We start from the raw sequence: 21532 nt of genomic DNA, 5'->3' as shown, positions 1-21532 counted from the left end.
AAAAGCCCGCGTAGCCTCGCGGAGCGGGGACTTCAACGGGAGGAACATCATACATGTGGTTCTAGATGGCCTCCTACGTTGACGAACTCGGCAGCATTCGTCGTAACAAGCGAATGCACAAGACGATTCGTGAACACTTGCGGCTCTACGGTCGTTTCAAACCTGAGACACTAGGTATGTAATACAAGTCATTTCAAAACTATTAACTAAAGAGTGCATGCTTATGAACTTCAGGTCTGGCCGCCTTTCCCATTAGCAACAGCATTCCGCATGTTCAGTTTGAAGGTTCGGCTTCAAGAGGTACACAATTTAGTCTTCTATTATTTCTGTACGATCTTTGAGCTTATTATTGAGTGCATAGTGGAGGACACTGTGATGACTGAAGTTGCGGTTGAGGAATGTGGACCAGAGATGGAGGTCGACCAGGAGAAATCTGAGCCGTCGATTATGCAAGCTAGCAATGTGCCCTTCGACGACATTGACAATGCTTTTGGAGCCGAAGAGAAAAGCGAAGATTCTGCTGAAGAGTACTTGGATGAGGAGTTTTGTCTGGCCAACGACGATGATTACTTGCGTGGAGAAACTTCGATTGCTATCGAAGAAAGGGAGCAATGCTGGATTAATAGCGAATTGCTTTATGTCGATAGCCTCCTCTTCGCTATCCGTCTCATGTTCTTCTGTTTTTCCGTCTTGCTCCTCGCTTTTTTCTTCATCGGTGAACCTGGTATCTGGAGCCTTTCTCTTTTTACCAGCTAGCAGAACCTGTCAAATCTTGTAAGGTGCAAAAATAGGTAAACTTACTTGAAGCTTGGTGTATAGTTATAGTATGGCTGCTGTTATCACCAACAGCTATGGCTCCAATGGCCAAGCCCTTCACGATCACGCCAGAAGTTCCAGCAGGAGAAGACATTTTTGGGGCCTTAGAAAACCAATTAGCAATGAAAGATTACACGCCTGAATGCATTGACTCACAGTAGTGCCTTTGCTTTGCTCAAGGAGGTGACCGGCTAACCGCTTCACACGGTCTGGTACTGAAGCAAGCTGCCTGATAGTAGCGAGATTTTGTTATACTTCTGCTTTATTCGATTGAACTTGGAGTCGTCAGGTCCTTGCCAGTTGCAAAAATTCGCGAAACTCCATTCCGAAGCATTATAGAGCTTGAAAAATGCAGAAATGTTGCTTTTGCCTGCCGGGATTTTGAAGTCGTTATCTTGGGATGCGCAAGAAGTTGCCATGAGGCCGTGGTGCTCAGTTTCAAGTGTTCCAACGTGCAATTCGGGACAAGATATTTTGTCCGAAGTCACATTACGCAGCACTCTTTAAGGAGATTGACTAGTGACGTAGGCATTGGAAATTGGGACTACGAGTTGGGGCTGACCGTAGCCCAGGTCTTTTACGGAGAGCAAGTTACGCAACTTGTTTTGACGCAAACCTGTGTGTAATGCAAGGTAATTGCAGTAATATATAGCAGGAATTGCTACGCTTTTAGGATCTAATACGTTTTGCATCCTCTTCTGTGGCCAATCATGGCCATTGCTTGCCAGTGGCGTTTGACGAACGCTTTAGTTTTTGCATCGTGGAAAACCGAACTTGTCCGCAAAGAGACCAATGCTCCCTCCTGCTGAAGGACTTTGATCGGCAGGAGCCCAGCCAGTTCGGCTCAGTCTTGGTTGGCTTGGGGGCTATCCTTGCCCAGACCAATCTCTCGCTCATGTGGTGGCACACGTTGCTGTTGCTGAGTCCGGTAGCCTCCAGGCTGATATTTCCCTCTATGTTGTTACTTGCTACTGTGAATGATGACCTGAAAGTTTTCGTAAGGTAAGCTTGTATCTCGGCTGGATCCTTTCTACAATGGATAATTGACTTCTTTTTTTTTTTTTGCTTTGTGCAAAAACGCGAGTCGATTATGGATGAGAGATAAAAGGTTTAGCCAGACTCATGTGCGCTGCATGAATCACTGTTGCTGCTGCTTTGGATTTTGGAAAGTTGTAAGTTCTCGTGTACGGTGAAATTACTTAAGATTAATCACTGCATGCATATCTTAGCAATGCTGTGTCAGCCGTGTTGTCTTTCGGAAACTAGGGCCGAATTCGCTCGCAATTTTCTATCATGCGATATGTACTGGCTGGTTGGTACATATTGAGATGATCGACTCATACACGCAAATTCTCATACACGTTGAAGCGGAAGGCAGGACATCAGTATTTTCAAATCGGATGGGGTACAAACTTGTCGTCTGCATCCGCCAAACAAGTACGAATATTTGGTGTTGGACACAAGGATTATCCACATAGATCGTATGTAGGCGCGACTGAAACAACCATTGAATGATTGTGTAACTAGCACCATCTAGTTTGATTGCCACCACAGTACTTAATACTTTACCGATAAAGTTGGCACATGCTTTGCTATATATAACAGCTCTAATTTTGTTTCCTATTCAAAACTTGTATCCGCCAGCCGATCACTCTACTGCGGAGTAAATATGTTTTATCGACCGATTAATAGTATGTTTGCTGATTGTACTTTGAACCCATAGCGCCAATTTGCTCGTGCCATTTTTGTCATTAGCAGCATCACCAATTGCAGCTAGCGTGGTATCTGAATGGCATCCTGCAAGGATTTTGTATGTGATTATAAGGGTGGTATCCCTATGGTACTTGCTTTGGCTCCAGAATGTACCCAGCTGTTTAAGAGCCGATGTTTGCTCCGGCTATGCAACTGTCTCCACGGATTGATAATGTGTTTGCTAAAAACACCTTTTATTGTTAGGTCAAGTATGTTCTTGTCCTGCACACCACCACCATTCGCAAGATTCAGGAATCCATAAAGCAGCGTCCCCGAACGCTTCATGTGACTAATAAATAGTCTTTTCTACCTGTATATGCTTCTGAATCCGGTGGAAGAGTTTGAGGCCCATGCTCGAAGACCATGATTAAGGATGCAACATCGGATAAGAAAAATACGTAGCAACTGAGCGGTCGTACTCGATATCCATCGGAGCAGCGTGTTACTCATATTGTTTGCGATCTTAAAAATAGTGTTTATTTCTTGATGCTGAATAAAGCAGCACATTTTGCAATAAGAAAAACAAAAGTGTATTCTAAAGCTAAAGAGGTGGCTATTGAACTGCCGAGCAAAATAAACTACGTGCCATATTAAATAAAAACCAGCCAAGTGAATGTAAAGGGCTCGCCATGTTTGCTATAAAAGCCGCGAAGTAAAAAAAAAAAAGGTAGTAAAAAAGAGAACATCTGCCCGCCAACCATTCGAAAACATCCTGTACTCAATTGGAAAACTTGGCAGACTCTGAAACTTTTGGCTTTATTTCGGTGAGAGTGCCCATTTTCACATCTAAGGGTCAAATTTATTTGGTGGGGCCCAATTCAATTGCCAACGCCCTATATATTATACTGTGGTGATTTGTGAAGAATAATGGAGAAGAATATCACAGTTGCTCTCCGTTGCGACAGTTATCTAAGCGTCTATAAGAATGAGAGACAAACCTTCGAAATCACTCAACCTTAAGCTATTGGATGCTTCCCTGATTCGGGTCATCAAAGTCTCGTTTTCCAAGAATCCGTTGCGCTTAACTTTGCTCTTGACAACTGACAAAGACTGCTCCATGGGATTGAGTTCAGGCGAATACGATGGAAGATAGGCACACCAATATCCTCGAGACTCAATATACCTAGGGATATTTCATAATCCATTACCAAATAGTGGCCCTTCATCTGCTCATATTTATCCATCCCATCCATTCTAGCCTTAAGGAAGCTAAGGTAGTGCCCAGTTACGGTCCCTTTGCTTATAACTTCGGAATGACCTGCTCGCTTTCTTTTCTTGGCTGGTGGCTGTGGAAGTCTCAAGCTGCACTTAACCAGATCTGATGCAGAGATTGCACCCAAGATTGTGGTCGTCCTTGCTCTTGTTTTTGGTACCGTAATCACTGCAGAAGACCCTTTTTTCGACCATGCCATGCTGCGTTTCATGTTAATATGGAAGGCAGACTCATCAAGAAATGCACAGTTTTTTTCTCAAGTCTATACAGTCATGTCCCATTTGCGCACCCAGTCAAGGCGCTCTTGGATCTTAACCTCGCTGTTCCTGTCGACAGGCTGAAACCGAGCTTTTTTCAATGTCAAGTTGCATTCTTTCCTCACAAACCGATAAAGAGTCGTTTTGGATAGCTTGAATTCCTCAAATCTCTGAAGCAGTCGTTCCATCAACTGCTCCAGGACAACTGAAGGGTTCTCATCAACGTATTCTAAAGTAACTTCCTTATGCTCTTCATAGAGGATACGGACGACCACCGTTTTTACGCTTCCCAAAAATGCTGTCAGGATCCCTTTCATACTGTAATGCCCACCTTTGTGCTGAACGAACATGTATTCCTAACTGCTTTGCAGCCGCTGACGCGCTTAAAACCTTCTCAAACATCAGTTGAAAAATCTCACCTTATCTTAGTGCGTGTAAGTTGTGTAGGCTCGCCTGGGAGTCGTCTCTCTCATGCGGATGTCTATGTCCTTTGGCTTATCGATATGCGTAGCAACGGGCTCGTAGTTGCGCTCGCAAGATATACTGCGCAAATATTGTGCGAGAGAGCTCACGGTTTGAAGAGCATACACTTCCTCATCAACGACATAGTCCATGGGCTCAGGACAGCCACGCTCATCAACAACATGGCCCTGCCCATCTTCATAAAAAAATTGGTTGCTCATTTCGAATTTAAAAAATGTATCGATAAAGGAGAAGCCAGAGGACCTATGAAGCTGACATGTTTATATAGTGATGCACTACTTGCCAAGCCTGCTTGTGCGACAATTTTTTCTCGAAATGCGATATCTGATTTGTCATCCCACGCAAAAATTTCTGGGTAAGTACGACTGCTATTTTTGTTAACATGCGACTTCAATTTGGCTGGGGAGCGACTTTCCTTTTGGAAAAGAGTGTATGTAAAAATAGAAAAGAGCTTTTTTGATATATTGAGGATAAATGTTTAGGACTTCAATTATTGCTACAGTATGTAACAATACTTACTGATACATCAGCGATGTGGTCAACATGTCCTTGCTGTTTCCATGTCGACTTCAAAAGTTTTTTGACCGGCTGGTGTAACCTTTGGATTTCGTCAGGCATCGTTTCGCAAAGTTCCTTTGCCGCCGCAAATCAAATACTTTCCGTCATTCATCGGCTGATTGAAAAACCTATTCTTCTCGTTGCTGTCGACCATCATCGGCTCGAAACACAGTTCATCTGATCGGTGATGATGTTGCTTACTATGTTTGCTGTGACATCTGTCTCGATGTCGGCGTGAATAATCTAGGGCTCGGAATTGGGACGGGGTGGTGCCGCAGCACGTCCGTCCCAAGCGTCCCAAGTGCCCTAAAGTCTGAAGCTTCTCGCTCCGATGAACTTTTCCACGGTGAGCTGCATGCTGCCTATGTCGGAAGTCCGGTGAACAAAGGCATAAGTTAATGTATCTTAGCTTAAGCGTCCTAAACCGTCCCACTGGGACGGTGTTATGTCCCATCCAATCCCATCCCATCCCATCCCAGTCCGAGCCCTATTCGCATCAAACCAAGAAAGAAGCACATCTCATCCAACGACAGAGGTTATAATCTTCTATTCAGCATTGATATCCAGATGATCAATTATCACATACCTACGTCCGTCGGTCCCTACCTCATGTATGGAGGTCGTCTAGGACCAAAGAGCTTGCGATATAAAGTAGATAATACACCAGTTAACACCATACAACGGAGAGGAGGGCTTAGCAAGCAATATATCAGAGGAACATTAGTAAACTTGGTTGACGATTGTCGTCTATACCAGGATGAAGACCCATGGGCGAATTTACAAGTCCGGATATAACCTATCCAAACTCCAAGCCCTCTAATACGTACATATCAATTCAAGCGACGTAATGTAACCGGAAATCTTGGCACAAATCCGTTCCTAAACGCCACTCATTACTACAATACACGCCTAAACGCCACTGCTTTGTATTGTAATTAAAAATCGCACAGTTTATTATACTTTTGCACAGTCGCATGCGCTTTGTGCGCAAATGGATGTACTACACGCGCGGTGGTAAATAATTCAAATACCAGGATGCCTTGGCCCGAGAGAAAATTTGTATAATACGTGCACAACATGTTATGCACCGTATTGTCGGCCACGAAAGAACTATGAACATCGTCGTGCTTTTCTCCTCATGCGATGCTTTTTTTGCCGGCCCAAGAATAGTCTCTTACGACATTTTGTACAATACGAGCTTACAAATTGAAAGTCAGTTTTGGTGTACCGCGAAGCCTATAACCCGTCTGCATTAGGGCTCCCAGCGGGTCCGGTCCCAAAACGGACAGGCCATCTCCTTAGGACCGTGACCGACGGTGCTACAATACAGGCTCCTCATATGCAGACCGTTGACCATCGGTCGGGATCTGTTTGCAAAAGGTCATGCCCGCGGTCATTCTAAGTGATTGGTACATATGAGGGCTGACGTACCAGCTTATTGAGTGTTTGCAGTATGTATTTGCGTCCATGAGTTCATGGACGTATCTTCCGAGGAATCGAGGTCATATCCTAGGTGGTCGTTGCTGTTGCTGTTGACGTTTACTATTGATATTTCAGGGCCACCTTCGGACACTCGTGAAAATTCATCTCGGCATGCTCCTGCGGGCCTACCGGAATGATAGAATCTACAGATACCTTGTATATGCGGACATCTGTCGTGACAGAACCATCAGATCATAGATGAAAGATCTAAAAAATGCTGACTCTGGTCTTCCCGGATAAACTGTCATTAACAGACAAACTCCTTTCGAAATATTTGATAATCCCATCATTAGTGGAGCACATCCCCAAACCTTTGTTCTTATCCGACTAGATGGCTACTGGATTTCCCACATGACTTGACCATCCCTGTAAGAACAGAAAACCAAAATATGTTTTTCTTCTGTTGTAAATTCAGGGATCACAAATATATCCAAAACTTATACTACTGTCCAAATCAGAGAAGAAAAACCAAATGAGACTAATAAGTTTCTTTAAACTGGAAAACTTCCATCGGCAATGCCAATGGTCAGGTAGGCGTGGACAATCTTAACGCATCCGTGCGTGTTCCAGAGGTTATATGCGTTGGTTAAGCCAAACAATATCAGGTACAGGTAATGAAAACAGGCTCCGTTTTTCGAGGCGTCGTAGTTTTCGTACTGACGGAACTCGCCCATACTGCTTCTACAATGACTGGCTGAGATCACGTCCTAGAAATACTACAGGCAAGCTCTTTAATCTTAGTTGACCTCCATGGCGAGGAGCTAGGCATGGCTTTGTCACATTTCTAGACAGGCTTGTGAAATGCGTCAATATCAAAGTCCGGCAACGCGACAACGAAGGCGCCGAAAAATCCTGCCCCTCCCATACCAACTGTCACATAAGTACAGGATCGGTCATGCTGCCCCTTATCCCAGACACAGACATATTACATTCAACATTCCCCAGATATCGCATAATAATATATGATCCATTATACTATGGAGGCCATCCAGAATTAAAGAGCTTGCGCCTATTCCTTTAAATACGACCCGCTTCGCAAGCTCTTTAATTCTGGATGGCCTCCTAGAGGAGGGGACCCGACCGGCAGGTCGGACCGGGTGGTAAAACTCTGGAAGCGTGTGGGGGGGGGGGCACTACGGCCAATGGCTTGAACCGGGATATCCACCCATTGGATTCCCGGTAACGCGCAAGCTAACTCAAGTGAAGATATACCTTATGGTTTCGCTAGAGTAATTACAATCGATACTAAGAATGCTCGCCCCAAAGATCCCTCAAGAGTTCGAAAAGTTGATGCACCAGGAGTGCGCATTCTTAACGTCATCATGGCTATCAGCTCGGAAGGAAAAGTATCATCGGTCTGAGATCAAACCGGTGAATGTGATTGCATTCGTAAAGGATTCTGTGTTGAATCGGTTGGGTGTCCTCCCGGTGTTTTTCTTCCTAGTGGTTGTCTTTGGCGAGCACGAGTACGCTGGGCCGTACAACCATGTTGAGAAAGGGTTGCTCATCCTATATTTTCTACTGTCTGGGTCGTCGATTGCGGACATGTCGAGGTTTATTCCTCGCAGTAGCTTTTACGCACTCTATCGGGATTTCTTTAGAAAGTCCCATGACAGGTTAAATGGTCTACTCGACGGGTGTCTTACGGGTATGTTCTCGACGACGCGCATACGGATTCTTTGCGCGCAGTTGAGGAATCCCAAAGGACTTAAACATGTGACGTTGCTTTTGGACGGACATGATAGTCGGGCATCCTACGTTCGAGGACATGATTCGGCTCGATCCTACTCGTACAAACTAAAGAAGTCAGGACTCCGGATGCAGGCTTGTATTGACATTAACCAGATGATCGTACTTGTATCGGACGCCGAACATTGCGGCGAGCATAACGATGGGTTGATGTTAAGTCGTATTGATCTGTCTCACGCCGTGAGCAAGTACGACGTGATAGGCCTCGATGGTGCGTATACGTTATACATTGGTCGGATTGCCCAAAAGAATACTTATCTGACTGAGAGGAATTTCGTATGCCCGATTCGAAAGGATCGTGGAAAGAATCTACTTGCGGAGGAGGTCCAATTCAACAACATCTTTGGAGGATTCCGGTCGATGATCGAGTCTGTGTTTGGAGAGATCGGTCATGTATTCGAGCGATTCAACAAGAGGAACGTCATTCGTGTGAGTGACATGGAGACGTTTACGTTACAGTTTAAGCTCGCATCGGTCTTGCTAAACATCAAACGGTTTGTGTGGTTGGGAAAGCTGGAACCTGCCTCACATCACACTCTTTGGATCCAGCAAGGTTTAGACTTTGGATCGTCTCAGGATCCTGTTTTCGAAGCGGTGGACACGTCGGTTTCCCTAGAGGGTATAGTTGACAATGGAGGTCGTCTAGGACCAAAGAGCTCGTGCCTGTCTGGGTAAATAGGACCCGCTTCGCAAGCTCTTTAGTCCTAGACGACCTCCAGAGCTTCCACTCAACACTGTCATTCGATGCGTGCGACAAGTAGTGTTACTCTTAGAGGAGAGTACGGTAATCCTACACGAGATCGATATTGCGGTTGACTGTGCCTTTATTTCTACTCGAGCAATCATCAAGGAATATCTGATGACGCTCGGTGTGACTGATCGAGATATCGCCGATGACGTCAAGGATGTAGGATTAAACTCTATTTCCTGGCGAGGATATACAACGTCGGTGCCACCCATAATGCTTAGGACGAAAATCTACAACAAATTCGTCCAGATGCACGAGAGTACGGATGTCAGGACCAAAGTCGGATCTCAACTGGCCAACCTTATTATGAATCCATGTTCCCGTTTGACGGAGAAGTTGAGATCCTTTATGGCTAGTGGCATGTCACGTATCGAGATTACGTTTTACTTGTCAACAGTATACGACGCTGAGGAGTATTGATTGATTCTCGATCAAACGCTCGAACGATTATCCCAATGTCCCACGTTTGAGATATCCTTTGAGCGTCAATGGCGTGCTCTTGCGGATGAGATCAGCTCGTTTTTTGCTATCAACGTTTAAGATAAAGGGATCTTTGGATATTCGCACTGGTGGAATTCGATCACCAGAAAGAAACAAGGCGTGTGTCGGTCGAGAGTTGATGGGAAAGATCTCATTCAATGATCGTCCTATACACTGTCTTATCCTGGAGACGGCGAGCGATGAGGATCAAAGTCACTCTCCTTATTATCCGTACAGTATCGTCGGTACATTCGGACAAGGTTTGCAATAACACTTGTACCGGATCAAAAACAACTCTCTCTATCCGTTTCGATCATCCCTTCCCGGCGTGCCTTCCTTTGCGTCGATCGGTCTAGTAGAAGCCAACGGATCTCTAATCGATTGACCATGGTATCGTCTGCGTAAGGCGACAAAAGATCGAGAGGTATCCACCGTATGCTCCATACAACTGTATGAGGAAAATATCAGGAGCATGCCGTCGGGTGATCATGTCCGTGTTGATGATGGCCGTCTAGTCGAGATGCGCAACCTATTGAGGCCGACGGACTACAAAGCGGATTACAACGTACTTGTTCCGGGCTCGTCGTACACTATAACACATTTCGATACTACAATGTATAAGGGTAGTTGTATATCTGCTTGCAATCGGATGACGAGATAGGATTCCGATGCAGTAGCCAGCGCCCTGCGAGTGTCGTAGAAGAATACATTCAACGAGGTGATATCTTTACTATCCATGTCGACGGTATTGTTAAGCGGCGTGGATTCAAAAAAATCAATGCACGCATCGAGTAATATAGCGTACGATCCTTTAAAACTACTGGACATACTTACCGGGAATCCAAGGGGGGATATCCCGGTTCAAGCCATTGGCCGTAGTGTCCCCCCACTCTTCCAGGGTTGATCTCCAGTAGAGAAGGCATGACTTGCCCCGTCTTTGGATTAATGCCAACGGTAGCCGCTTTAGCTCTCAAGTTATGCGTACTCCTGACAGCATCATCGATCTTTGGCTCTCTTCAACGCTTAAATGCTTTGTGAGATATGTATCTTCTACGTTGTGGCTGTGAATTCCTTTATGTTGAAGGACGCATTGTTCGCCGGAAAATCTGAAGAAAGCTTCGACTGGACATTCGTAATGAGCAAACCGGAATCCACAAGTCGCGCAACTTTTCTCTAGCTGCTTCTCCAAAGCCTTTTTGTCCCCGCATGGACGAAGCTGTTGATTCTTTAAATTGCAATTATCGTTTTCGCAGACGATATGTCCACAGCATTTCCTCTTGTATCGTCTAATTTCTGGTTTCGGTTTTGAATAGCAGCTGCTGTATTCTCCGCGCACGGCCCAACCAATGTCGAGACTGAAGTCGACATAAGCGTTCTTAGACTGATCAAATTTTGCTTTGGCAACTTCTTCGTAGTCGCCATTAGGAAATCTCGCCTTGGAATAGGTAACTGATTGGTTTGACATGTTGACTGTCAAGATAGAAAGAGAACTTTGAAACTAAATTGATTAATTTTTTGGCGGAGACCACGCATCGTGTCAGGGCAGGGAAGACGCGACCAAAAGGGAAAGGACAATGTGTAAAAAAATACATTTTTGAAGGAGGCGGCGCACCACCAGGCAACCATGGGCAGTTTAACGTCATGCCCAGGACGTACAGAGGAGACTTGCTTGGATAGAATGATACGCACTTGCAAGCAAAAAATACTTGTCACTCCGCACGCACGCCTTAGAATATGGGTAAGATTTTGGCACACAACTTGGAAAATCCGGAACCATGTCTTTCCATGACTTGTGTAGAGCATGCAAGAGATCACAGAGCACAGGGGAAGACGCCAGAGAGCAGAGAAGCTGCATGCATAATTCGCTCGAGAAGTATATATAAACATGCTTCAATCTGCATCAACGATCAATTGTTTGCAATCTTAAAAGATTTGATGTTCTAGCTTGCCATATAATTATTTCTGCAAAAGATAAAAAGAAAAAAGAAACCTACGGTGACTGCTCATTTTATAGGCGTCTCAACAAAAAATCTTTCTGTGTCGTATACAAGTACAGCGCTATTTGGAGCTTTCGATCTTCCTACACGAGTTTCCACAGAATGTGCTTACCTCTAAGCCAATTTTGTAGGTAATCAGAAGTACACCTTGGATAGTGCATCGTGCCAAAACAGACTCGCGTGTCTCTCCCAACGCTGGATTTATATCCGCCATCGAGGTTCCAGGTTCCATGGAAATTCCAGGTTTACTGTTAACAGCAGGGCATAATATCTTTAGGTCATTGGGTATACCTTATTGATTACTTGCGGTTTTGAAGATTCGTCGATATTGAGGATAGGGAAGCTTACATGCAACAGGGTCTGTGGTGTCTGAATTATCGCTATATCGTGCAGCTTTCGCCATCTTTCTTGGGTTCCGGAGCCGTAGCTTAAGATTAGGCATTGTAGGCGAGAACGACTCAGATGTGAGAATAAGACGATGTATAAAGTCGGCTATCAAAATGAGCCTCTGCTGAAGATTATAACAGCAATGGAATGAAAATATGATCTCGATAACCACCCACTGTTATCGAGAATGCAATCTACTTTGTAATGTATATATCAATTGACAGCACTCGATCATAATATACTGCAGTATGATAGTCTTCCATCAAAAAATCGGCACACCATCCGGTCCTCAGATCACTACAGCCGCCAGGGAAAAAGTGCTTCCGCAGCGATTTTTTCGAATTTGAGGGCACCATCGGCCAATGACAGAGGTGAAAGGCTTTCCAAACATGGGTTTTAGCGCTCAAAGTGGAATGTTACGCAGGTTATTTTTTTAATAGAGTCTGTGTTTAGTGATTTATTTCTAGAGACTGGAGAGGGCAGGATGGGGAAAGGGCAGTATTCTTAGTGTCCACCCGCCACAACTAACGTCATTTATTAGCGTCATGCTTAGCTTCGCAAGTCCGCCAAATGCATCTGCAAAACGCAACTTTATTTTTCGGAAAGACTGATTTCCACTAACCATTAGCGCTCAGGAGACAAGCCATTTGGCGGGCAAATTATTTTTTGCGTTTGGGTCTAAATTATTTAACGGATCCCTCCTATGAATTTGGCCACGCTTTTCGCATTTACACCCAGCCTCTTTTCATAGTTTTCTCGTACACGCTAATTCCTTTATTAAAAATCGAAAGCTACAATCACAAAATCTCCTCCCTGTTCAAGCATCGACAAAATGAAACTAAATGTCGTATCCAGCCTTGGCAATAAGATTGAGATGGATAATGCGCCGATACACAAACCTCAGGCCGTCCAAGAGCTAATAGAGAAGCGAGGATTCAAGAGCCTCTACCTCCCTCCGTATTCTCCTTTCCTAAACCCCGTCGAAGAATTTTGGTCGAAGTTGAAGGCCGGTGTCAGACGAGGTGATCCTTTGACATCCGAAAACAACCTGACGGACAGGATCAAAAAATTCGCTAACCTCATTTCTCAAGCTGGTTGCCAGGGCTGGATCCAGCATTCAGTTTTATTTTTTGATCGATGCCTGAATAAGGAAGAGATACTGTAGTTGTAGCTTGCGATTACAAATAAATACATAATAATAATATAGAAATAAAGGAATTAGCGCGTACGAGAAAACTATGAAAAGAGGCTGGGTGTAAATGCGAAAAGCGTGGCCAAATTCATAGGAGGGATCCGTTAAATAATTTGGACCCAAACGCAAAAAATAAATTGCCCGCCAAATGGCTTGTCTCCTGAGCGCTAATGGTTAGTGGAAATCCAGTACAATACATTGAGAACATCGAAGCCCTGGAAAATTCTTCCAGTCGTTTGTATGACATGTCTGCATGCAAGTTCGCTCCAGCTTCCAGCTAACCGGAAACTGTTGCAAATCAGAGTCGTCTAAAAAATCTATTTATTGCTTCTGGAACGCATTTAAAACACGGCTGGTGGGAACGTCGTGAGCGTCAGGTTTGTACTCTTTCGGCAACTCGAGACCGACACGTTTAGCTGTAAGTTCAACCTTCTTCTTTTGCTCCATAACGACTGCCGCGTACCGTTCACGAAGTTCCTACATCCCAGTTAGTTGCCAGGGTTTCGGTTCAATGTATGCCTTGACGAATGTACCTTGTGCTGTCTAGAACTCCTCAGATATACCAATACATTCTCTGCATTGCGGTTCAGAGCCTCGATCCTGTCAGGATCTGTTACGTTCTTATTCTCTCTGTATATCGACCGTAATTGTTGTACGAAGACATTGTTTGATTTCGAAAACTAATAATAGTTCAGTGTTTGCTTCTTGAGTGCGAATACAGTTGAACGATAGGTACTTGTCTGTTGACTTCTCGAAGCAGATTACGGTACGTTGACAACGAGGACAAGCGCATGCGTGAAAGATCTTTAGGAAAAAAAGGTGACGATGGCTGGAAAGTCCAGAGTGCTTTTTGACAGCAGCAACAGTTGAGAATTTCGCCGACGGTTAGCACTGCATGGTAGTCCCTTTTACAACCATATTCATTCCTTTCTCCTCTCTTTCTCCTTTTTCTTCTTTCTCATCTTTCTTGCAAACTTGATCACATAAACAGTTAAAACATATTCTGATGACGGTCCTGACAGAGCATGAATATGTCTGTATCGAAAAAGATGACTTCGGATTAAGAGAAACAAGGTAAGATGAGAATCATGTTCAGTGGATGCTATAGAGTAGTCAGTGCTCACGATTTGCATCAATGTAGATCCAAAGAATGCCGACCGATTCTAGGCTTTTCAACGTGGTCCACACAAATCCTTGATGGCATACCTGGCTATGGTGGACGGCATGATCAACCTTGGTATGGAACACGTAAAGCCTACGGGCATTTACACTTTCACACAACCCGCTTAGACAACAGATTGGAATAATGTAGGTTCAACGAGAAATCCATACGCGAAATCTCGGACTGCCTGCGCGCTAAAATGCCGCAATATGAATTCATTAACCTGGATGCTGGATGGAGCAACGCGTGTGACAGATATGGTCGATGGATATACAGAACTGACTTATTTCCAAAGGGTCTGAAAGCCCTATCGAAATATCTTGAGCAAAATGGACAGAAGTTGGGAGTATACATTCTTCCAGGCATACGACGAGATGCAGCTGATGCCAACCTTCCTATAAAGGGCCATGCTGGCCACCGACTCGGCGAGCTTTGTAGACTAAAGAAGCAAGGCAACGGTTTTCCAGATACGACCTACATGCCGGACGAACACAATGATCTTGTACAGGCTTATTACGACTCTTTAGCAGACTTGTTTGCAGACTGGAATATCAGTTACGTCAAGATCGATGGATGTGGGCCTGCCGAAAGTGATTCCCTGCCCGATACACGCGCGTGTCTATCCATGATGCATCGTGCATTTACAAGACACAATATATTTATCGAGCTCTCATGGTCCTCAGACATTGAATATTCCAAAGATTGGGCAGTTTTCGCCAACGGGACGAGAATCTTTAGTGATATCGAGAGCTATTCAACCAAGACCATGACATCCTCCTATCGAGTCCTGCAGCGTATCGCAAAGGTTTCTGAATGGGCTGATGCAGCCGTAGAAAATGAGTTTTACATCGATCTCGATGTTGTCCTTGTTGGTATGACCGTCAACGATCGATGCGTCGATGGATTAGATAATGATGATGTACGGATATCATGCATCAGCTTCTGGGCATTGACCAGTTCCATCTTTTGCATCGGATCAGATCCACGGCGAATTCCCACGAAATACTTGACTTGGTTTAATCATCCAGGAATACTCGAGATACATCAGACAGGCATCATGCCAAGACCTATTGGTTCCAGCCAAAGTAAGAAGCAGGTGTGGTGGAAACGAATGCCAGATGGCCGCGTTTGCGTCGGCCTCTTCAACGTACATGTCTTTCCGTTCATTCTTGGCATCAGTTGTCACGTGAAAGTCCACCTTGAAGATGTTGGTGTAGTTGGACGGGTTCAAATCAAAGACGTCTGGACTGGACAAGACATGGGCATTTACTCGGAGTCGTACAGCGTTTCCCTGAGACCAGGCCAATGCCAGATTCTTATGCTAACCATACTGTAACCGCACGCTTTAGTGTACACAATGGAGGAGCTTCGAGCTGTATTAAGCTATTATAAAGTGGTCAATATTTTTAGGTGCTCTATGGTATTGCCGAGCTAAGAAATTAACGGGCCGGATGGGTAGGGCGTGCGATAGAATGGAAACCGAAGATGAGGGTATCATGACTTTGTGGCTTTGGCGATAAGAATCATTACAAGTAAGCAAATAATCAAAATAAGCAATAGTATCAGTTTTCGACGTCGAGTCTTGCTTTGATATCGTGCACCCTGGTGATAAACGATGAGTCTCAATAAGAACTGTATGCATCTTGCTGCATTTACATACTTTGTCTAATTGTACAGTAGCTTCCTTGAGTTGAATAGCAGATTGCTCTATATTATAGTCGATTCGATCCAGCATGGTGCCTTGATCAATGACAAGCGTTTGTAAATCTCGGAATATCTCTGCTAATTGATGGATTGATTTTGCTATCTGGTTGATCTCACGTTCCCGCTGATCAATAGTTGCTTCGTTGCTCTCCAAAACTGCCAGCTGTGAATCCGTAAAATTCTAAAGAAATAAGCATTCTTTAGCCTGCGCTGTAAAATCATTGGCGATGCGGCCATGATAGCCTACCATTTGGGTATCCTCATCCAATAATAACTCTGCCGCATCGTTGCTCAGACTGGTTTCCAAGCCCAATATGTTCGCCTTGCGATTTTCCTGTCCTCGCATCTCTATTCCAGGATCAGAGTGACTTCAGTGTGTGCCTTTTTCGAGTATTGTGCAGTTTACATTTACTTTGCAGATACGAAGATTGCTTTTTTCGGAATGACGATGATACTTCTTGTACCTTGGTTGCTAGGCTTGTCTGTATATTCCTAGCTAATAGTCGATCTTGATCTGAGGCCCCAGTACCCTCTGCTGCATGAATCCTTTGAATATCCCGTTTGATACGATAAAATTCCTGCGACAATTGAATAAATCTCCTGCAAAATCGCACATATCGTTGCTAAAATATTACATCCGTGATCTCTGAAGTAAGATTCTCGATGGCGGCTTCGTCGGATGTTCTGTCGTCAAACCCAGGTAACAAGTGCTTGCGATGCATGCCTTCTAGTCGTGTAACTATGTGAACAAAGATGAGCATACACATAAACTGGATGTCAGCATCGTGAAAACCGCATTCGTACTTTTGTCCTTAATTTTGTCAAGAGCTTCGTCTACTTCCTCGACAACATCGACCCTAAATGCTTTGCTTAGATACAACATAAGGGGATAGTTCTCGTATGAATTACCATTGTGGAGGAAGAACCGACATTTCAATTACGCTGTCAGAGCTTTCAATAAGTCCCTCCCTCTCTGTGTCTCCACTAGAGTAATGAGACGAAGATTGTGTCCGAGCATATGAGTTTCGATATTGAAGGAATAGCAGCGTGCGGCTACGCGTGGCCATGGTGAAAGTGTGAGCTGTGAGGTGAGTAACTACGTCCGCTGATGAAATCAAGGGCCTTCAATTGGGCGACCGAATATTTCAGCAAAGCTTTGGGTATGTATTTGAACCGTGTTGAAGCTGTTCGTCCCTTTCATATCTCGGTGTCTGAACACGCAAGTATTCGCATTATGTTTAGTCTTCCTTCTTTCCATTTAACTATACTACCTATCTGGAGTTACAGTTAAAAATGGTCACTGTGCCATGTAATTTGCTAGGCGCGGCTTCCCATAAGACACAGAAAATTCATGCGATCGACAAGTTTATAGCCTTCAAACAGTACATCTATCAGATTCCATATAGGTTATGTGACGCCTTTGAAGACGCAAATGATGCTGTCATCCTGATGAAATAAGGCTTGAAAAGTTGTTTGAATACATTGTATGGCTTCCCCCGCTCTCTTCTTCCTTTACTCGCCACGCCATTTTTTTCTTGCATCGGCAATACAAGGATGTATCCTCGGTCCACATGTGCAAGTCTATTTGTCCTGTTTCTGTTGTGGGGCATTGCCTGGGTTGTCCGTCAAGCACTTCGGAGCATTGGAATGCAGCCAGAGACTGCGACGGAGGAAGGACAAGCTGGTTCAAGCCAACCCGGACAACAGCAAAAGAGTGACATATCGTCCAAGGTGTGTACTGAACATTGATAATACAGAAGTTACGAATATTGCTGCTTCATACTCATAAGTTTCGAACAGGTCAGTAAAGTCAGTGATATCCTCAGGAACAGCCTTCTGGCATTGCTGGTAGCCATCTTCCTAAATACAGCATTGTCTACTGGACAACCAAGGAGTGTGCTTGTACTATCCTGGATGTAAGTTTCTGCTATTGTATCAGCCGACATACTTAGAAACTCACTTATGCAGATTACTTTTCTTCGCCATCATTTGGGCTATAACGGAAGCTGTGTCTCCGTTCAAGCAGGTTGCTGCCGCATTTTCATTGACGGTGTACGCTTTAGCCATTTCAATCGGCGCCTTAGCTTTCGCAAATTCGTTGTACTAGCTGATGTAGCTTTATATGTAGCTTAATCACATGAATTGCAATTTATAAAAGCGATATATATGATCTCCAGCATGTATCTCTTTGGATATAGTACCATACAGCAAAATTCGACGATGACTGGACACCAAAAGGAGTTCAGAGAATGACTCGTGACATTATGATTACTAAAAGACGAATGTAGTATAATAGACATAAACAAGGTGTAAATGGAAAATAAAGACTAGACAGTAATAATCGATTCTCTGGAGGATGAGAGAGTTGTTTCTTTAGACACGTGCTTGTCGTTGTTATCCAAGTAACCTGTAGATGGCTCTGCAATCAAATTGGTATCTAAACCGAATCCTTGTAAAACAGTGGGCAATGCACCCGTTCTAGAGAATATGCAACAATGAGCTAGATGTATAATAAAATATATAACTGAAACGTACCTTGCGAGATACATCTGCAGTCGTAATCGTGCGCATTCTTGGTATATGTCTGTCAGTGATCTGCGTTTGTAAGCACCGACTCGTAATTGCCGTAAAAATGCGTAGAATTGGATAACACTCTCAATACGGTCGCGACAATATCGATCAATGCAGGTCCATTCATCAAAATAAGAGGTACGGAATCGGTAACGCAGTACTTGCTGTCTGTCTTCTTTGGAAATATGTCGACCGCAAGCTGGACATCCCGTAAAAACCTGTATTGACGAGGATGATGAAAATCGTTCCCAGAGACTGTGTGAAGCTGTGTCAGGCACGAGAGGTTGCTCCTTTACAAATCCTTCAGGACAAGGCTCAACAAAGCATGTCTTGACAAGGATCGCATCGAGAATCCTTCGGCTCGCAGTGCGAGGATTAGGTCCGAATCTAAGTGTCGGCTTTACATCGTCCTCTATGCACTGTTTCATAAATGGTAAAGAATGTATTTTGCGGAGCGGTACCGTCGGAAGGATATCCATGAATTGTCGAAAATCCATTAGGCAATGATCATCTTCTGAAGCTTCGACATCTACTCCAAGTGATTCACCGTGTGCGATCGCCATGTCTATCTGAGCCCTCATCAGATAAGTGTCGGGATCCATTTGAAGAGCTGCATTATCTTGATCTATGGCGGAAAGGTCGTGGTTGTTAAATGACAGGGAGGACGATGGTCGGATGGGTGTCTGAGACGATGATGAGGAGAGTGGACGCCTAGTGTTCAGCTGTTCCATCTCATGCCGTAAAGCTTGCAGCTCCTTTCTGACTTTAACAATTTCAGTTTCGGCTTCTTGCAGCTCCGTTTTTACTTTTTCGTGTGCGATTTCGATAAGTTGCTTTTCTTCTTTTTCTAGTTTGACCATCCCGTTCGCTTCTTCAAAAAGTCGCTGCGATAAGTCTTCCAATTCTCGTTTGACGGCTTCTTGAGATTGCTGGATTTCCTTGACTTGCACGCTTTTATCAGCGCACTTTGCACGCAAAATCTTTAGATTTTGCTTCAGAGCTTGAATGTCATTCGTTCGTTGTTCTATCGCTGCTTCAGTGTCAACAATGCGTCGTCCAAGCTGCTCCTTTTGTGCGATGTGATTCTTATATTCGCCTCTGAGTCGTCCAAGCTGACTCTGTGTTCGCTCGATAGTCTGAGACTGCAGCGAACGTTCCTCCTGCCACTGTTGCAGCACTTTGACCGGTTCGTCGCATATGGCGCAGTGCTCAGAGTCGACGGAAACGAGCCAGTGATGACATGCACACGACATGAGTGGATGTGCCTGAAGATGATGCGGCGTGACGGGGCTGCTGGCGTTTGTGCTGGTACGGCCTTGTGTGTCGGACGATGTACGTGTGGACGAGGGAACTGAATTCGACAGACTCTCGGATCGCTTGTGTGCTATGGACCTGGCTGTCGAAGCCGTCTTGTCAAACGCTGCTTGTAGTTGGCTGTATAAGTGTGCGATATCATTCATTTGCTGCTTGGGCAGCACAGCGTCCGGCACTTTTTGCTGCAAAGTCCCCCCTACGTGCTGCAGTTCCATTCAATGTCTTTCTGAGCAAGAGCGAAAGAAGGTTTGTGATACCTCATCACTTCTTTTTTTCGAAGCAAATGCCTTTTTCAGACTCCAGACCATCTACAGCCATGGTATTCGCCGCCCAGCAATAAAAGTTGATAATTATAAGATTTTATGCATCGTCCATGTATTCAACTTTATTGTGCAAAAGCAGTTTTGTTTTCTATCATTACATGTGCCTAGAAACGCATTTTCATGTGACATTGTATGGAAGTAGGAAGTGCCAACAGTATATATTAGGGATATTTAAGTTGGATTCTCCCGAAAACAGTACTTGATCCACATATGCAATGTTACATTATGATATATCGAGTATACAGATTTCGTACATGCTTGTCTGCTTTATGCTTGTTGTCTCCTGTTAAAATATGGCCCTGGGCTGCGGCGTTCTTTTATTCCTGTGACCACATTTATACGTCTTTTTCTTTTTAATCCTCCAAATATTCTATCTTTTCAGCAGCATTAATGCATTTGTCCTAAGTAATAAAAGCTACTGAATTCACCATATCATGGACATTATGTCAATCAAGCATACTTTGTAATGAAATACGATGTGCAGGATACCGTCAGCAAGAAATCCTTCAAACTCCACATATGCTTATGGTAGATATATTCGTTTTCGGTTACTTTCGCAGCAACGAAGGCATCATCTACGTTGTAGACAGTGTAAAGGTATCCTTGATAACCTGCGCAACAGTTTTAATATAACGTGCCGCAGGTCTATCATTGCTATACTGTACTTACCAATAACATCAATGAACATCGGATTTAGGTTGCTGTCGCTTCCACCTGAAGCACGGCAACGTTTTTGCAAGCTTGACAAAATGCATTTCCGGTTTTTGTTGTTTTGTTGGATCAGTGCCTCTTCATTGTTTATCTCCTCTTCGCTTATATTCGTCTGCAGAAAGTTCCACGACGTTGATGTCATTTTGGCTGTTTGAAGTGACCAGCATATCGATCTTATCATCTCCTGTCACTCCTTTCAAATATGGCTTCTAAATGGGACAAGCGGTCGGGACATGGTTCGCGCCCATTGCAAAACAGGAAACTCTCTCCAGGACACCATGTGTTTTGGCGTTCTTTGTAGATTCTGCAGATGTCCCGCCACTAAAAACGTCAGTTGGACATGTACCATATTTGCATCCTCGATATTCACGCACATGCGTAATCTTATGTCAGTGCCACGAAATAAAATCTCCAAATGTGGAACTGGGCGTTGAAAGATCTCTGCTTCCCTGGCATCTTGATACGTCTTGCCGAAAATGCACATGATTCAGACTACAAACATACATTAGAACATGGCATGGCATGATGACAGATCACGTACAGATACTCCACAACATAGATGATAATTAGGCTTGCATTGGATGGATTGTATCTGTCCTCAAGTAGCATTTGCTGCTTCATTTTGCGGTCCAC

General features: G+C 44.2%; 13 protein-coding genes across 13 annotated transcripts; 5 read left to right on the top strand and 8 right to left on the bottom strand.

The window, feature by feature from the left end:
• Positions 1 to 65: 65 nt before the first annotated feature.
• Positions 66 to 1155, top strand: VTP01DRAFT_1669 (uncharacterized protein; the record flags this gene model as incomplete). Its single annotated transcript, XM_069380044.1, has 5 exons — positions 66 to 174; positions 235 to 300; positions 362 to 724; positions 820 to 976; positions 1038 to 1155. 5 exons carry the CDS (start codon positions 66 to 68, stop codon positions 1153 to 1155), a joined length of 813 nt encoding a protein of 270 aa, XP_069238093.1.
• A 2322-nt stretch (positions 1156 to 3477) lies between these two features.
• Positions 3478 to 4355, bottom strand: VTP01DRAFT_1668 (uncharacterized protein; the record flags this gene model as incomplete). Its single annotated transcript, XM_069380043.1, has 3 exons — positions 3478 to 3691; positions 3905 to 3981; positions 4050 to 4355. 3 exons carry the CDS (start codon positions 4353 to 4355, stop codon positions 3478 to 3480), a joined length of 597 nt encoding a protein of 198 aa, XP_069238092.1.
• Positions 4356 to 4463: 108 nt separating this feature from the next.
• On the bottom strand, positions 4464 to 5139 carry VTP01DRAFT_1667 (uncharacterized protein; the record flags this gene model as incomplete). The annotated part of the gene is made up of 2 exons (XM_069380042.1): positions 4464 to 4688; positions 5041 to 5139. The coding sequence occupies 2 exons, from the start codon at positions 5137 to 5139 to the stop codon at positions 4464 to 4466; spliced, it is 324 nt and encodes a 107-aa protein (XP_069238091.1).
• Positions 5140 to 7052: 1913 nt separating this feature from the next.
• On the bottom strand, positions 7053 to 7330 carry VTP01DRAFT_1666 (uncharacterized protein; the record flags this gene model as incomplete). Its single annotated transcript, XM_069380041.1, has 2 exons — positions 7053 to 7242; positions 7308 to 7330. The coding sequence occupies 2 exons, from the start codon at positions 7328 to 7330 to the stop codon at positions 7053 to 7055; spliced, it is 213 nt and encodes a 70-aa protein (XP_069238090.1).
• A 482-nt stretch (positions 7331 to 7812) lies between these two features.
• Positions 7813 to 9478, top strand: VTP01DRAFT_1665 (uncharacterized protein; the record flags this gene model as incomplete). The annotated part of the gene is made up of 2 exons (XM_069380040.1): positions 7813 to 8934; positions 8990 to 9478. The coding sequence occupies 2 exons, from the start codon at positions 7813 to 7815 to the stop codon at positions 9476 to 9478; spliced, it is 1611 nt and encodes a 536-aa protein (XP_069238089.1).
• Positions 9479 to 9505: 27 nt separating this feature from the next.
• VTP01DRAFT_1664 (uncharacterized protein) lies at positions 9506 to 11977 on the bottom strand (the record flags this gene model as incomplete). Its single annotated transcript, XM_069380039.1, has 6 exons — positions 9506 to 9705; positions 10108 to 10268; positions 10373 to 10542; positions 10593 to 11036; positions 11648 to 11826; positions 11884 to 11977. 6 exons carry the CDS (start codon positions 11975 to 11977, stop codon positions 9506 to 9508), a joined length of 1248 nt encoding a protein of 415 aa, XP_069238088.1.
• Positions 11978 to 12754: 777 nt separating this feature from the next.
• VTP01DRAFT_1663 (uncharacterized protein) lies at positions 12755 to 13087 on the top strand (the record flags this gene model as incomplete). The annotated part of the gene is made up of 1 exon (XM_069380038.1): positions 12755 to 13087. The coding sequence occupies one exon, from the start codon at positions 12755 to 12757 to the stop codon at positions 13085 to 13087; it is 333 nt and encodes a 110-aa protein (XP_069238087.1).
• Positions 13088 to 13435: 348 nt separating this feature from the next.
• Positions 13436 to 13907, bottom strand: VTP01DRAFT_1662 (uncharacterized protein; the record flags this gene model as incomplete). The annotated part of the gene is made up of 3 exons (XM_069380037.1): positions 13436 to 13591; positions 13648 to 13794; positions 13851 to 13907. 3 exons carry the CDS (start codon positions 13905 to 13907, stop codon positions 13436 to 13438), a joined length of 360 nt encoding a protein of 119 aa, XP_069238086.1.
• A 213-nt stretch (positions 13908 to 14120) lies between these two features.
• VTP01DRAFT_1661 (uncharacterized protein) lies at positions 14121 to 15612 on the top strand (the record flags this gene model as incomplete). The annotated part of the gene is made up of 3 exons (XM_069380036.1): positions 14121 to 14188; positions 14256 to 14351; positions 14427 to 15612. 3 exons carry the CDS (start codon positions 14121 to 14123, stop codon positions 15610 to 15612), a joined length of 1350 nt encoding a protein of 449 aa, XP_069238085.1.
• Positions 15613 to 15770: 158 nt separating this feature from the next.
• On the bottom strand, positions 15771 to 17047 carry VTP01DRAFT_1660 (uncharacterized protein; the record flags this gene model as incomplete). The annotated part of the gene is made up of 7 exons (XM_069380035.1): positions 15771 to 15878; positions 15937 to 16161; positions 16228 to 16328; positions 16393 to 16558; positions 16616 to 16719; positions 16785 to 16837; positions 16890 to 17047. The coding sequence occupies 7 exons, from the start codon at positions 17045 to 17047 to the stop codon at positions 15771 to 15773; spliced, it is 915 nt and encodes a 304-aa protein (XP_069238084.1).
• A 580-nt stretch (positions 17048 to 17627) lies between these two features.
• On the top strand, positions 17628 to 18087 carry VTP01DRAFT_1659 (uncharacterized protein; the record flags this gene model as incomplete). Its single annotated transcript, XM_069380033.1, has 3 exons — positions 17628 to 17711; positions 17781 to 17896; positions 17949 to 18087. The coding sequence occupies 3 exons, from the start codon at positions 17628 to 17630 to the stop codon at positions 18085 to 18087; spliced, it is 339 nt and encodes a 112-aa protein (XP_069238083.1).
• A 220-nt stretch (positions 18088 to 18307) lies between these two features.
• Positions 18308 to 20080, bottom strand: VTP01DRAFT_1658 (uncharacterized protein; the record flags this gene model as incomplete). Its single annotated transcript, XM_069380032.1, has 2 exons — positions 18308 to 18458; positions 18516 to 20080. 2 exons carry the CDS (start codon positions 20078 to 20080, stop codon positions 18308 to 18310), a joined length of 1716 nt encoding a protein of 571 aa, XP_069238082.1.
• Positions 20081 to 20638: 558 nt separating this feature from the next.
• VTP01DRAFT_1657 (uncharacterized protein) lies at positions 20639 to 21041 on the bottom strand (the record flags this gene model as incomplete). Its single annotated transcript, XM_069380031.1, has 2 exons — positions 20639 to 20799; positions 20858 to 21041. 2 exons carry the CDS (start codon positions 21039 to 21041, stop codon positions 20639 to 20641), a joined length of 345 nt encoding a protein of 114 aa, XP_069238081.1.
• Positions 21042 to 21532: the final 491 nt, after the last annotated feature.

This window comes from Rhizomucor pusillus, assembly GCF_041956525.1.
Source record: "Rhizomucor pusillus strain CBS 183.67 unplaced genomic scaffold VTP01scaffold_11, whole genome shotgun sequence".
NCBI lineage: Eukaryota > Fungi > Mucoromycota > Mucoromycetes > Mucorales > Lichtheimiaceae > Rhizomucor > Rhizomucor pusillus.
The sequence above is the reverse complement of the archived record's forward strand: the minus strand, read 5'-3'. Positions and strand labels throughout refer to the sequence as shown.